The 15429-nt window shown below is 43.9% G+C and overlaps 1 protein-coding gene across 2 annotated transcripts in view; it reads right to left on the bottom strand.

Moving 5' to 3' along the window:
* Positions 1 to 15429, bottom strand: part of DVL1 (dishevelled segment polarity protein 1) — a 95434-nt gene that overhangs the window by 14590 nt on the left and 65415 nt on the right. For both annotated transcript variants that reach the window (XM_083876956.1, XM_083876957.1), the window contains exons 5-8: positions 12152 to 12290; positions 5038 to 5131; positions 4022 to 4091; positions 3178 to 3317 (exon numbers count right to left, since the gene is read on the bottom strand). In XM_083876956.1, coding sequence (XP_083733082.1) covers positions 3178 to 3317; positions 4022 to 4091; positions 5038 to 5131; positions 12152 to 12290 — 443 coding nt within the window. The remainder of the gene's footprint in view (positions 1 to 3177; positions 3318 to 4021; positions 4092 to 5037; positions 5132 to 12151; positions 12291 to 15429) is intronic.

Raw genomic sequence — 15429 nt, 5'->3', positions numbered from 1 at the left:
CTGGAATGGCACAGAGAGCACAGGTCAGGCTTTGCAGCAGGAAACTTAAAGGTGTTTTTAATTCCTTTAATTAAATCCCCAATTTATCTGCCTGGTCGCTGCTTCCATTCCTTTGAAATGTCATTTCTCTGAGTTCTCTCTGAGAAATCAGAGTTTAGGAGAGCACAGGAAGATTCCAGCTAAATGACAGCAGGGATCAGATGAATAATTTAATATTACAGAGGATAATTTAGCATTTGTTTTCTTCTGGGAGCAGGGCTCAGTGCAACCCTTAATGCCCATTTTTCTGAGTCTTCTCATGGTGCTGTATTTTCTTCTGTTGTTACCAGCAATATAAAGCTTGAATTTAAATAAATCAAATAGAAACTGGTAATAGGGGGACAGGTATAGTATGATTTTCCCTCATGCATTCTGTTCAGGTTTATTTTACTGTGAGCTTTTTCCAGGCTCTTCAAACTTACAGAAATTAAATGTGCCACATTTTACATATAAATCTTTAAGGTCTTTTAAGAGTTTGGAGCATTAATCATTGTCATTTTACAGAGAGCAGAATGAGACAGAAATAGATTTTTTAACCCAGAAATTAATTTTAAGAGCTTGGAACAAAGCCTGATTTCACACCAACATCAGCCACCTTTGTGCTGCATTTCTCTGAGGGGTGAATAAATCTATTCCTGTGGGGCTGGTGGGTTTTGGGGCCAGGAGGAGCAGGATTTGGGGGCCAGGAGGAGCAGGGTTTGGGGACAGGAGCAGCAGGGTTTGGGGACAGGGGACAGGAGCAGCAGGGTTTGGGGACAGGAGCAGCAGGGTTTGGGGACACAGGAGCAGCAGGGTTTGGGGCACAGGAGCAGCAGGGTTTGGGGACAGGAGGAGCAGGGTTTGGGGACACAGGAGCAGCAGGGTTTGGGGCACAGGAGCAGCAGGGTTTGGGGACAGGAGGAGCAGGGTTTGGGGCACAGGAGGAGCAGGGTTTGGGGACAGGAGGAGCAGGGTTTGGGGACAGGGGACAGGAGCAGCAGGGTTTGGGGACAGGAGCAGCAGGGTTTGGGCACAGGAGGAGCAGGGTTTGGGGACAGGAGGAGCAGGGTTTGGGGCACAGGAGGAGCAGGGTTTGGGGACAGGAGGAGCAGGGTTTGGGGCACAGGAGGAGCAGGGTTTGGGGACAGGAGGAGCAGGGTTTGGGGCACAGGAGGAGCAGGGTTTGGGCACAGGAGGAGCAGGGTTTGGGGACAGGAGCAGCAGGGTTTGGGGCACAGGAGGAGCAGGGTTTGGGGCACAGGAGGAGCAGGGTTTGGGCACAGGAGGAGCAGGGTTTGGGGACAGGAGCAGCAGGGTTTGGGGACAGGAGGAGCAGGGTTTGGGGCACAGGAGCAGCAGGGTTTGGGGAAAGGAGCAGCAGGGTTTGGGGACAGGAAGAGCAGGGTTTGGGGCACAGGAAGAGCAGGGTTTGGGGCACAGGAACAGCAGGGTTTGGGGACAGGAGGAGCAGGGTTTGGGGCACAGGAGGAGCAGGGTTTGGGGCACAGGAACAGCAGGGTTTGGGGCACAGGAACAGCAGGGTTTGGGGACAGGAGGAGCAGGGTTTGGGGACAGGAGGAGCAGGGTTTGGGGACAGGAGCAGCAGGGTTTGGGGAAAGGAGCAGCAGGGTTTGGGGACAGGAAGAGCAGGGTTTGGGGCACAGGAACAGCAGGGTTTGGGGACAGGAGGAGCAGGGTTTGGGGACAGGAGGAGCAGGGTTGGGGGACAGGGGACAGGAGGAGCAGGGTTTGGGGACAGGGGACAGGAGCAGCAGGGTTTGGGGACAGGAGCAGCAGGGTTTGGGGCACAGGAGCAGCAGGGTTTGGGGACAGGAGCAGCAGGGTTTGGGGACAGGAGCAGCAGGGTTTGGGGCACAGGAGGAGCAGGGTTTGGGCACAGGAGCAGCAGGGTTTGGGGACAGGGGACAGGAGCAGCAGGGTTTGGGCACAGGAGCAGCAGGGTTTGGGGACAGGGGACAGGAGCAGCAGGGTTTGGGGACAGGGGACAGGGGACAGGAGCAGCAGGGTTTGGGGCACAGGAGCAGCTGGGTTTGGGGACAGGAGGAGCAGGGTTTGGGGACAGGAGCAGCAGGGTTTTGGGCACAGGAGGAGCAGGGTTTGGGGACAGGAGCAGCTGGGTTTTGGGCACAGGAGGAGCAGGGTTTGGGGACAGGAGCAGCAGGGTTTGGGGCACAGGAACAGCAGGGTTTGGGGCACAGGAGCAGCAGGGTTTGGGGACAGGAGGAGCAGGGTTTGGGGCACAGGAGCAGCAGGGTTTGGGGACAGGAGCAGCAGGGTTTGGGGACAGGAGCAGCAGGGTTTGGGGACAGGAGCAGCAGGGTTTGGGGACAGGAGGAGCAGGGTTTGGGGACAGGGGACAGGAGCAGCAGGGTTTGGGGACAGGAGGAGCAGGGTTTGGGGACAGGAGGAGCAGGGTTTGGGGCACAGGAACAGCAGGGTTTGGGGACAGGAGGAGCAGGGTTTGGGGACAGGAGCAGCAGGGTTTGGGGCACAGGAGGAGCAGGGTTTGGGGACAGGAGCAGCAGGGTTTGGGGACAGGAGGAGCAGGGTTTGGGGACAGGAGCAGCAGGGTTTGGGGACAGGAGCAGCAGGGTTTGGGGGACAGGGGACAGGGGACAGGAGGAGCAGGGTTTGGGGACAGGAGGAGCAGGGTTTGGGGACAGGAGCAGCAGGGTTTGGGGACAGGGGACAGGAGCAGCAGGGTTTGGGGACAGGAGCAGCAGGGTTTGGGGACACAGGAGCAGCAGGGTTTGGGGACAGGGGACAGGAGCAGCAGGGTTTGGGGACAGGAGGAGCAGGGTTTGGGCACAGGGGACAGGAGCAGCAGGGTTTGGGGACAGGAGGAGCAGGGTTTGGGGACAGGGGACAGGAGCAGCAGGGTTTGGGGACAGGAGGAGCAGGGTTTGGGGACAGGAGCAGCAGGGTTTGGGGACAGGAGGAGCAGGGTTTGGGCACAGGGGACAGGAGCAGCAGGGTTTGGGGACAGGAGCAGCTGGGTTTGGGGACAGGGGACAGGAGCAGCAGGTTTGGGGCACAGGAGCAGCAGGGTTTGGGGACAGGGGACAGGAGCAGCAGGTTTGGGGCACAGGAGCAGCAGGTTTGGGCACAGGAGCAGCAGGTTTGGGGACAAGGACACACCTGCAGCAGCATGTCCCCAGGCTCGATGCGCCCGTCCGCAGCCACCGCCCCTCCTTTCATGATGGAGCCAATGTAGATTCCTCCATCACCCCGGTCATTGCTCTGCCCCACGATGCTGATCCCCAGGAAATTGTACTTTTCTAGATGTGCAGGGTGGGAAAAAAAAACCCAGAACAACAAAAAAACAGACAAAGTGATTAAAATGAGAGCAAAGAACGAGGCTGTTTAAGATTTGAAAGATCTCAACGAATCAGCAGGGAAAGGTTTGACTTGCAATGAGCTCAGGCTGCTCTGATGGTGAATTATTTCCCTGGCATTTTCAGCAAAAAGCTGCTAAATAAAGGATTTTTTCATCCAAGGCAGTGTTATGTTAAAAAAAACAACCCAGCAAGAGGAAGAGCACTGAAAAGACTTGTCCACACCTGGAAATTAGCACTGGTGACATTAAGCAATGTTTGTTCCACATGTCAGAGAGGCAAGGAAGGGTTTGGTGCTGCTGAAAGGTGCTGAAGTCCTTGGCAGCCCTGCACTTTTCTGTCTGGCTGATAAATGAGACACATGAGCAGCAGAAATGCAAACCTCCAGTGCCTTTCTAGCCTAATCCCTCACCATTAACTCCACATCCTGGAGTTTCCAGCTCCTTCCAGCTGAAAATCAGTTCTGAATTAGGAATTCAGGCAAAATCAGCACAGCAGGAACTCTCAGCTGCTGTTCCCTCGATTCACCTGCCATCCTTTCCAACCAAAGAACTCCCTCCTGGCTCCAGAAAGGCTCCCTCATCCTCATAAAATACATCTTTACCACTTGAAATTCATCATTAAAAAGGTTATTTTTGTCCTCTTACCCATGTTGAGGGTGACAGTGATGATGTTCAGGGACATGGTGGAGTCAGTGATGCTGCTGAACGAGGACGACTGTAAAACACAACAGAAAAGTCTCAAGGTTTTAAAGGGCTCAGGGTAAGAAATGCTGAGGATTAACTCATCAGGAATTGATTAATAGGTTTCCAATTGAAAGGCATGCAGAAATTATTGAGGCTTCCTCAAAATTATGCTTCATTTAGGAAGTTGAAGGAATTAAATCTGAGCAGAGTCTGCGCTTCCTCCAAAGGTTTGATCAGAAAATTCACAGAGCACGTTTCCCATATTGGGGTTTTCTCAACTGAACTTCCCCTGGAATTATTTCTGCTTCCTGGCTGTGACTGACAAACAAACATTTAGATCCTGAAGTGGCCAGTGGAGTGTGAATTATTGCACCCACAGCTCCTCCTGAAAGGGAGGAGTGAACAGCACAGGACCCAGCAGGAAGTGAGAGGAGAGACACTCCCAACCTCCAAAATTCAACACAAAGGTGCTTATCAAAGGTCTTCTGAAACACCATCCTGAGATAAAATGTGTGTCAGGTCATTCTTTAATGTGTGAAGACTGAGAGTGGTGGGAGAACAAACCAGGAACTTGAGGAATCTGTCCCTGGGGTCACCCAAGGGGTGACCAAGGAAAGGGCCAAGGAAAAGATCTGGGATTTCCTATAAGAAAAGATCTGGGATTTCCTATAAACTTGGATTTCTCCTTCCAGCAGAATGCAGGTCTCAGGGTTATCTCCCACCCCTTCCCATGTAGTCATGGAGCTTCTCCTCCAGAGATTTGTCTTGGAAAAGACAAGAAATGGGATCCCCAAACAGTGAAAGGAGAAAGAGAGAAGTTCAAACTCCACTTTGGAGCCGCAGAGCTTCAAATGCAGAGATTTAACCCAGACTGGAGCCACAGGGAGCCTTCCCAATGAATCCAACAGGCACAGACCTGTCCTGGATCCCTTCCTGAGCCAACAGCTGCACTCAAACCCCAAAGGGGCCAGCCTTACCCTGTCGATCTGCCGCATCCTCTGTTTCCTCCTCCGGCGCTTGTGTTTGCGGATGAGGCGGGACGAGGTGCTCTGCTCCGTGGAGCTGCTCAGCCTGGGGGGAGAGAAAAGAGAAAAAATATCAGCCCTGAGAGGCTCAGCCACCTGCATTTCCTGCCACAGGGAGATGATTCCTGCAGCAGCAGGATGGGGGAAATAATTCAAGAGTTTGGGAGAAGATTCCGGCCAAGGCGACAGCAGGGATGGGATGAATAATTTAATATTACAGAATAAAATTTAGCATTTGTTTTCTTCAGTGCAGCCCTTAATGCCCATTTTTCTGAGTCTTGTCATGGTGCTGTGTTTTCTTCCACTCTTACCAGCAATATAAAGTTTGAATTTTAAAGAAATCAAATAGAAATTGGTAACAGGGGGACAGTGAATATGATTTCCCTTCACACATTCTGTTCAGTTTTATTTTGCTGTTTTTTTTTTTTTTCCCAGGCTTTTCGAACTTGTAGAAATTAAATGTGCCACATTTTGCATATAAATCATGAAGGTCTTTTAAGAGTTTGGAGCATTAATCATCCTCGTTTTACAGGGAGTAAGGATGAGACAGAAATGGATTTGCCCAAATTCATTTCAGGAGCTTGGAACAAAGCCTGGATTATTAAGATACCACTGTAACACTAGAGAGACATCTCTCCTCTATTAAATATGTTAGGAGTGGCAAAAAAACCCCAAAAAAACCAAACCAAACCAAACCAAACACAAAAACAAAAGAAACAAAACAAAACAAAACAAAACAAAAAAAAAACCACCCAAAAAACCCCAAAACAAAACAAAACAACCACATAAAAAAAACCAAATCAAAAATAGCCAAAAAAACCAAAAGCAAAACCAAACCAAACCAAAACCAAAAACAAAAGCAAAAAAAAAAACCCCAAAAAAACCCAAAACAAAACAAAAAAATCCCACACACACAAAAAAAACCCAAACCAAAAATAGCCAAAAAACCCAAAACCAAAACCAAACCAAACCAAAACCAAAAACAAAAGCAAAAAAAAAAACCCAAAAAAACCCAAAACAAAACAAAAAAATCCCACACACACACACACAAAAAAACCAAACCAAAAATAGCCAAAAAAACCCCAAAAACAAAACAAAACAAAAACAAAAACAAAACAAAAAACAAACAAACAAACAAAAAAAAAACAACAAACAACAACAAAAAAAAAACCACACAAAAAAAAACCAACCAAAAAAACCCCAAAAAAACCCAAAAAAAGCCCCCCCAAAAAAACAAAACAAAACAAAAAAAAAGAGACAAAGCAATGCTACATCATTAAAAATGTCCTGAGAGCACAGGAAACCCCTCTGGCCTGAAATATTTTTTATTAAATGTCACTCCTGGAGATGCTGGAGCTGCTCAGAGAATCTCCTGCCATCCCCTCCCAGTTCACACAATTATTTCTGGCATGTTCACCTCACACACTCCTTTTTTTCCCCTCCCAGAATGAGGAATTGAAGAGCCAAGGGGTGGGATTTTTTCAAAAAGGAGATTTAAAATGTGATAATTCCTGGTTTTTGTGTGTGTTGGGAACAGCTCACACAGCACCTGGGCTTGGGAGGTTTTTATCTTCCAACAGGAGGTGTCAAACCCAGGGCTCCTTCAACATCCACCGAAAATTGATATAAAAAAAACCCCTCCTCTTTTATTTTTCTTAATTTAATTATTTTTTTTTAATTTAATATTCTGCCCTTTTCCTGCTTCCTCTTTCATTCCTTTCTCCTCCTCTTCCCTCTCAGAAAATCTCAGCAGAGGATTCAGCCAAAATTTCCCAATTTAGGAGAATCTGAGGAAAAAACTGGGTGAAGCTGCCTGTTCTCTGAAAGGGCATTTTCCCCTCAAATTAAACCATCAAAACCAAAATTTTTTGGCAAATCTCTGATTTTCTGCTGCCAGGTGAGAAGGGAAGTTGTTCTTTGTGGTATTTTTTTTGCCATTCTGCTGTTTCAGGATGGGAGGATGAGAATCAGCTCCTCAGAAAAGCCCCAGTTCGGGTTTAATTCCAGAGGATAAAAAACATTTTAGGGAAAAAAAAAAATCAGAGCTAAAACAGCCTCTCCCATCAGCTGCACAGAACTGATGATCAGGAGGCTCTGCAGGAACATTTTTACACCTATTTTCATGTAGCTCTGGCACATTTCATCACCTCTCCCTGTAATTTCTGCTCAATCCACAGCCTTAATGCATCCTTGCTGAATCCTTCATATTCCGGGAGCATCTGGATGCTCAAAGGCAGCTCAAACCTGCTCTAATGAGGAATATTTTCCTCTCTGAAGCATCTCCAGAAATGCTGGGTAAAAGTTGTTATTATTACAATCTGATGAGGAAAGACGAGATGGCAAATTTTGAGCTTTTGAGACAAATAAAGTGCAAAGATGAAAAACAAATCTGGAGTTATCACTATCAATTAATTTCCTGAACCAGCTACTGCCCAAAACCCTGACTGCACTTCTAACAGAAAGGTCAATAAATACCACAGAAAAGATTTTTAAAAATATAATAATAATAATAATAATAATAATAATAATAATAATTTTTTTTTCTCCATTCTACATTTCCCAAAGGACAGGGAGAAAAAGGCAACATTTGTTAAAGAAAGCTCATCCACACAGCTTAAGAAGAAATCATGGTAATTTCTTAAACGAGTAATAAACATTTTTTTTTGAAGTGAATTTTTTTGAATCTTGAAACAAGAGCAGCAATTTCTGACAGTAATCCTACAGCTACAGATGTCAGATTTGTAAAAACTTTACTTTAAAGAAGACAGAAAAAAAAAGCTTTTTCTGTGAACTTCCCTACATCAACCTCTGCTCAAAATCCTACCTGCAAACAACACAAACATTCAATTATATCATACTTTAAAAAAGAAAAAAGGAAATAAATTCTTGTGCCACTCTGCACTGTCCTGGAATGTCTGTGAACAGATTAATTCACCAAAACACGACATTATTCTTTAACTGAATGCAAAAGAACTTCCTTGGGGTGGGAATTACCCAGCTCTGCTCCGAGTTCAAATAAAACAAACCCAAACACACACAGAGTGAGAAAAGCATCTTCAGCCTCACCACCTCTTCCCTTCCAGGACAGCAACATCCTTTCCATCTGATTTCCTCCATCACAAAGCAGCAGAACTCACCAGCTGGTGAGATTTGAAAGGATCCAAAGGATCCAAACTCACCCCTGAGACCTCTCTGTCCCCAGGCTGGAGCCTCCAGCAGCTCTGCAACCTTCTCCATTTGCTCTTTTTATTTTATTTTATTTTTTTGCCTCTAGAGAAAACTTCTCCCTGGCAGCAGAGTGTCTGAGCACATCACATCCCTGGAACAGGGCAGCATACCTTGGAGCATTCCTTTGAGTGGTTCTTCCTGACGAGCTGGCCTGGCAGCTCTTCCCTCTGCCAAAAAATCCTGCCCCAACCTCCAGAGGGGAAAAGCAGCAGCTTCGAAGAATCTCTTTTCTTTCTCAGGTCTGACTCAGGATGTTTAATTCTTTTTTATTCATACAGAAAAATTTCACTGCTCTGCTGTGCCCCATGAGCTAATCCTGCCCCACTGCATTGCTGCTGCCATGGGAATCATGAATTTATTTACAATAAAATCAGCTGCAGGGTTGTTGTTGTTGTTTTTGTTGTTGTTGTGGGTTCAAGTTTTTAGGGGAGGGCTCAAAGCCCTAAAGGTTTTGGGAAGGCTCAAGGTGCATCCAGGGTTAAGGATTCATCTTTTACCAACCCTCCATGCAGGTGAATATCCACAAAGGTGATTTTTTATATCTCCAGCTGTTGGCAACTTCATCATGGAATGGTTTGGGTTGGAAAGGACTTTAAACTGATCTCATTCCAACCATGTGCAGGGACACCTTGCAATTCACTGTGATTACAAAATAAGTTCTTGAAACTAATTCAGGACTAAATCTCCAACTAATTCAGCTCCCGCCCCAACCTCCAGAGGGGAAAAGCAGCAGCAGCAACTTTGAAGAATCTCTTTTCTTTCTCAGGTCTGACTCAGGATGTTTGATTCTTTTTATTCATACAGAAAGATTCTGCTGTGCCCCATGAGCTAATCCTGCCCCACTGCATTGCTGCTGCCATGGGAATCATGAATTTATTTACAATAAAATCAGCTGCAGGGTTGTTGTTGTTGTGGGCTCAGTTTTTTAGGGGAGGGCTTAAGCCCTAAAGGTTTTGGGAAGGCTCAAGGTGCATTCAGGGTTAAGGATTCATCTTTTACCAACCCTCCATGCAGGTGAATATCCAGAAAGGTGATTTTTTTGTATCTCCAGGAGCTGGAATGATGATTCCTTCATCATGGAATGGTTTGGGTTGGAAAGGAGCTTAAACTGATCTCATTCCAACCATGTTCAGGGACACCCTGCAATTCACTGGGACTGCAAAATAATTCTTGAAACTAATTCAGGACTAAATCTCCAACCAATGTGTATTTAGTTACCCTTTCACCCCTTTGGAAACACTCACCTTTAATCAGAATTTTGAGGTCTTTAAGACCTGATCAGCCCCAAAACCCAACAGATCCACCAAGATCCATAAGCTGATCATGTTTGTGATCACAGCAAGGGGTTCAGGATCTCCAGAAATAACTGTTTTTTGCTGTTTTTATTAAAATTATCATGTTCTGTCTTATTTGTTTTAGCTGCAGATCCCTGTGACCCCCCAGAGATCTGTCACCAATCCATAATGGATTTTCAGAGTCCACTGGGATGAACAACAGCTCCAGAGCCAGTGGCCAGGAAAAAAACAAGAATATTCTAGAGAGTGTGGCCAGGAAAACTAAGAATATTCTAGAGAATGTGGCCAGGAAAACTAAGAATATTCTAGAGAATGTGGCCAGGAAAACTAAGAATATTCTAGAGAATGTGGCCAGGAAAAGGAAGAAAAATAGTTTAGATTGGTTTTACATCTGTGAAAATAAGTATTTTGAATCCAACAAATGTATTGACTTAAAGCAAAGAAATCCTTAAAGAAAAACAAAAATATCTTTAGATATAACAAGGATTTCTCGAAATGAGATGGATTTTTCAAGTGGGGAATAATTCACACACTCTGCCTGCACAAAGAGAAAAGAAATAATGAAGAAGCCACAAATACATGGCATTTGCAACAGCATTAACTTTGATGAATTCCTGAACTGCTCACAGGTCTCAGACTATGCAATTACCCAGGAATTCCTTTCTAATTGAGCCCCAGTGAAGTGCACACTTATTAGGAATCTCTGCTGACAGTATTTTGTTTTAATATTCACACCACAGCTTTATAAATAGGTAGGGCAGCTGCACAGTGCTTTGATCTTGAAATGTGGCCATTCTTGCCATGAAAGGGAGAGGAACAAGAGCTTTTCTTTCAACTGGAGCAGTGGTTTGGGCAGCCTGGACAGTGACCCAGTAACTGAGCAGTGAATCCACACAATGGGGTCAGCAGGGAATGACAGGAGAGGAAAATGGGAAAGGAAAAAGGGAAAGGAAAAAAAATGAGACAGGAAAAAAATGGGAAAGAAAGAAGGGGAAGGGAAGGGGAAGGGAAAGGGAAAGGAAAAACAATGAGAAAGGAAAAAATGGGAAAGAAAAAAGGAAAAGGGAAGAAAAGGAAAGGAAAAGGAAAAAAATGGGAAAGGAAATAATGGGAAAGAAAGGAAGGGAAGGGAAGGGAAGGGAAGGAAAGGAAAGGAAAGGAAAGGAAAGGAAAGGAAAGGAAAGGAAAGGAAAGGAAAGGAAAGGAAAGGAAAGGAAAGGAAAGGAAAGGAAAGGAAAGGAAAGGAAAGGAAAGGAAAGGAAAGGAAAGGAAAGGAAAGGAAAGACAATGCAAAAGGAAAAAATGGGAAAGAAGAAAGGAAAAAGGCAAAGGAAAAAGGCAAAGGAAAAAAAATGGGAAAGGAAAAAAATGGGAAAGGAAAAACATGGGAAAGAAAAAAGGAAAAGAGGAAGGGAAGGGAAGGAAAGGAAAAAAGAAAAAGGGGAAGGGAAGGAAAGGAAAAAGGGAAAGGAAAAAGGCAAAGGAAAAAAAATGGGAAAAGAAAAAAAATGGGAAAGAAAAAAGGAAAAGGGAAAGGAAAGGGGAAAGGAAAGGAAAGGAAAGGAAAGGAAAGGAAAGGAAAGGAAAGGAAAGGAAAGGAAAGGAAAGGAAAGGAAAGGAAAGGAAAGGAAAGGAAAGGAAAGGAAAGGGAAGACAATGCGAAAGGAAAGGAAAGACAATGCGAAAGGAAAAAAATGGGAAAGAAGAAAGGAAAAAGGCAAAGGAAAAAAATGGGAAAGGAAAAAAATGGGAAAGAAAAAAGGAAAAAGGGGAAGGGAAGGAAAGGAAAAAGGGAAAGGAAAAAGGCAAAGGAAAAAAATGGGAAAGGAAAAAAATGGGAAAGGAAAAACATGGGAAAGAAAAAAGGAAAAGAGGAAGGGAAGGGAAGGAAAGAAAAAAGGGAAAGGAAAAAGGCAAAGGAAAAAAAATGGGAAAGGAAAAAATGGGAAAGAAAAAAGGGAAAGGAAAGGAAAGGAAAGGAAAGGAAAGGAAAGGAAAGGAAAGGAAAGGAAAGGAAAGGAAAGGAAAGGAAAGGAAAGGAAAGGAAAGGAAAGGAAAGGAAAGGAAAGGAAAGGAAAGGAAAGGAAAGGAAAGGAAAGGAAAGGAAAGGAAAGGAAAGGAAAGGAAAGGAAAGGGGAAAGGAAAAAAATGGGAAAGAAAAAAGGAAAAGGGAAGGGAAGGAAAGGAAAAAGGAAAAGGAAAAAGGCAAGGGAAAAAAATGGGAAAGGAAAAAAGGGAAAGAAAAAAGGAAAAGGGAAAGGAAAGGAAAGGAAAGGAAAGACAATGTGAAAGGAAAAAAATGGGAAAGAAGAAAGGAAAAAGGCAAAGGAAAAAAATGGGAAAGGAAAAAAATGGGGAAGAAAAAAGGAAAAAGGAAAGGAAAGAGGGAAAGGAAAATGAAACAAACAAAAAAAAGGAAAGGAAAATTAAAACAGACACAAAACAGAGAGAGGAGGGGAAGAAAAAAGAGAGAAGACGAGCCCAGAAGAGCCCAAGAAGATGGCCAGGGGCTCTCCCAGCTCTGAGGCCTGGCTGGGCTGTACCTGCTGGTGTTGTCATCGTCCTCGGAGTCGATGAAGCTGCTGGACTCCAGCTCGCTGCTCATCATGGTGGAGGAGCTGTCGTAGCCAGGGGGGTGCTCACGGTGCCTGTCCAGCTTGGGGTGCCCATTGATCCTGGGGACTGCACAAACAACAGGAAAAGGACTTTTACACCACAGGGAAGGTGATGGCACCAGGAGAAGCAGGAGAATCACACCAGGAAATGAAATTGGCCAACTGTTGGGAAAGATTAATCAGGGAAACCTTATAAATATGATTGCTTGGCAAAAGATTCTGAAAATGTGAAACCTGTAGTCGAGATAGAAATGGAAGCTTATTTTGAGTTGTAGGATACCAAATCTTAGTTACTCTATAACCTAAAGACAAGAGCCTGGGCAGCTGAAGGAAAAATCCCTTTTAATTGAACAATTATCATTTTAATTGAATCCCTTTTGATTGAACAATACCTTTCTGCTGGCTGAGGGATCCAAAGGTCAATGTAGCAAAACAGAAAAGTCTCAAGAGTTGTTTTTAGAGTTTAAAATATAACACATGGTAATGTAGTAGTTCTTATAGGCTGTGTGGAGATTCTATAGGATTTTGTGTCTTGTGTTGGTTGGTCACTGTAAATTAGAATATTCATCACTAAAGGAGATAGAATGGATTGTAACAAAGATCTTGGTCTCTTTGCTCTCTCTTTCTGGACCTCGCTCTCCTTTCCCTGCTCTTCCCCCTGCACTCTGACCCTGCCAGTTTGCTCTTTTTCTCTCCTCTTCTCAGCCCAAACCCTCTTTGCTCTCTCTTGTTCTCTCTCTGGGACTTCCCAGAAAAGGCAAAGCCCTTTCTACCCACCACCCTTGCAATAAACCCACATATTCTAGAATATCTCAGCTCTGCAGAGTCCCTTGTCCCTGTAAGTCACGGATACTTCTACAGCCAACAGGAAACGAAATTGGTCAATGTGAAACCACTCCAGCTCTGCAGGAGGAGATTCTGCCAAAGCCAAGCTCTCTGCAGGATCTGATCCCTCTCACCAGCTGGAAAAGCTCCTGTCCTGCTGGCCTTTCCCACCTGCCCATGGCTCAGTTTCTGGGCCAGCCTTTCACTGTATCAGGCATAAAAAAGCATTATAAAGGTATCAGACACCAACAGGAGCTGTGTCAGTGGGAAGGGACAAACAAAAAGCACTTTGGGTTTGGTATGGACAGTCCCAGCAGCACAGAAATCCTGAAAACAGCATTCTTATATGAGCTTTATTAATATTTTACCCATAAAACCACTTTTACCTGTGCTACACTTCCCTGTCCCTGACATCAAACGCTGCCTGGGCCATCCAGGTGTTCCAGAACAATTCTTTCTAATCCCTGGCTCTGTGAACACTGTCAGGCACAAACATTCCCACGGATAATCCCCTCCCAAAAATGCCATTTAGTCCAAGGCTGCAATGACTCATCTTTTTTCTAGAGATATTTTAGGGATTTTCCTCAGCACGGCAAACTCCTCCTCCTCCTATTAAAATATCCTTAATTTCCAAGTGCTCTGTTTTACCAGGAATTTTCCTTTCCCTGAAATGAGAAAAGCTGAGCTTGATAAGGCAAAGAAATTAACATGACAGGCTTCAAAAATAGGCTGAGATTTTAAACACACAACTCCAAGGTCTAAAGGATTTTGCTCTTCAATTACAGAATGGAAAAGCTGCTTAGGGGAGCAAGGAATTATCCATGATGGATATTAAGAGTTAATTACTAAAGTAACATGGTTTGCTTTTCAAGTCAAGTAGCAGAGAAAGTGATGCTCAGTGTTTATTAAAGATTTGTTTATTTGTTTATTAAAGATTTGTTTATTTGACCAAGTGATGCTCAGTGTTTATTAAATATTTGTTTATTTCTTTATTAAAGATTTGTTTATTTGACAAGTGATGCTCAGTGTTTATTAAAGATTTGTTTATTTGTTTATTAAAGATTTGTTTATTTGACCAAGTGATGCTCAGTGTTTATTAAAGATTTATTTATTTGTTTATTAAAGTTTTGTTTATTTGACAAAGTGATGCTCAGTGTTTATTAAAGATTTGTTTATTTCTTTATTAAAGATTTGTTTATTTGACAAAGTGATGCTCAGTGTTTATTGAAGATTTCCAGCACCAGGAATAGAGGAAGCCAAGGTGTGGAATAAATGTGGAATAAATCTGGTTTAACCTCCCAGGCAGCACCAGGTAGCCTTGAGCTCACAAGGAAAGTTTCCTGTGTAATTAAGGTGTCCATTTAAATCCATAAAGTTTTTTTTTTTTCTGCAATTTCCCTGCCCAAGTAAAATTCCCTTTTCCAAGCTTTTCTAATGTTAGCCAGCATTGTTCAGTGGCAATTAACCATTATTATAATTGAGTACTTTCACAAATTATGATTATAAAGGGTTTACTCATAAAATATTCCCATCCAAAGCAACAAGGACTTCTGCTGCTTCAAGAGAGAAAAGGGGGAGCTCTGACATCCTGATTTTTTTTTCCAGATTAGTTTTCCTTAGGAGTTCCTTGGTGTTATCTGCAGCATCCAAAAAAAAAGAGTTTTATTGTATTCCTGAAGCCACCACGTTTCTTTTTGTGGGGATTATTTTGAAATCAAGGAATATACAAATTTAAATCTAAAGAAGAATCAATCATTCAGAATCAAGTGGGTCAGTGCCTGTCCCATTAATGACCAGGGACTTTCTGCCCTGGAGTTCCTTGGTGTTTGTATCTGCAGCATCCAAAATAAAAGAGTTTTATTGTATTCCTGAAGCCACCATGTTTCTTTTTGTGGGGATTAATTTGAAATCAGGGAATACACAAGTTTAAAGAAGAATCATCATTCCCTGCTCTGGGAATTTGCCTGTCCCACTAATGACCAGGGATTTTCTGCCCTGGAGTTCTGCAGCATCCAAAAAAAAAAAAAAAAAAAAAAAAAAAAAAAAAAAAAAAGTTTTATTATGTTCCTGAAGCCATCACGTTCTCTTTGTGAGAAATCAGGGAATACACAAGTTTAAAGAAGACTCAATCATTCAGAATCAAGTGTGTCAGTGCCTGTCCCATTAAGGACCAGGGACTTTCTGCCCTGGAATTCCTTGGTGTTTGTATCTGCAGCATCCAAAAAAACCAGTTTTATTATGTTCCTCAAGCCACCACGTTCTCTTTGTGGATATTATTTTGAAATCAGGGAATACACAAATTTAAGTCTAAAGAAGAATCAATTATTCAGAATCAAGTGGGTCAGTGCCTGTCCCATTAATGACCAGGGATTTTCTGCCCT

Source organism: Zosterops lateralis (assembly GCF_965231275.1).
Source record: "Zosterops lateralis genome assembly, chromosome: 22".
NCBI classification, from domain to species: domain Eukaryota; kingdom Metazoa; phylum Chordata; class Aves; order Passeriformes; family Zosteropidae; genus Zosterops; species Zosterops lateralis.
The sequence above is the reverse complement of the archived record's forward strand: the minus strand, read 5'-3'. Positions and strand labels throughout refer to the sequence as shown.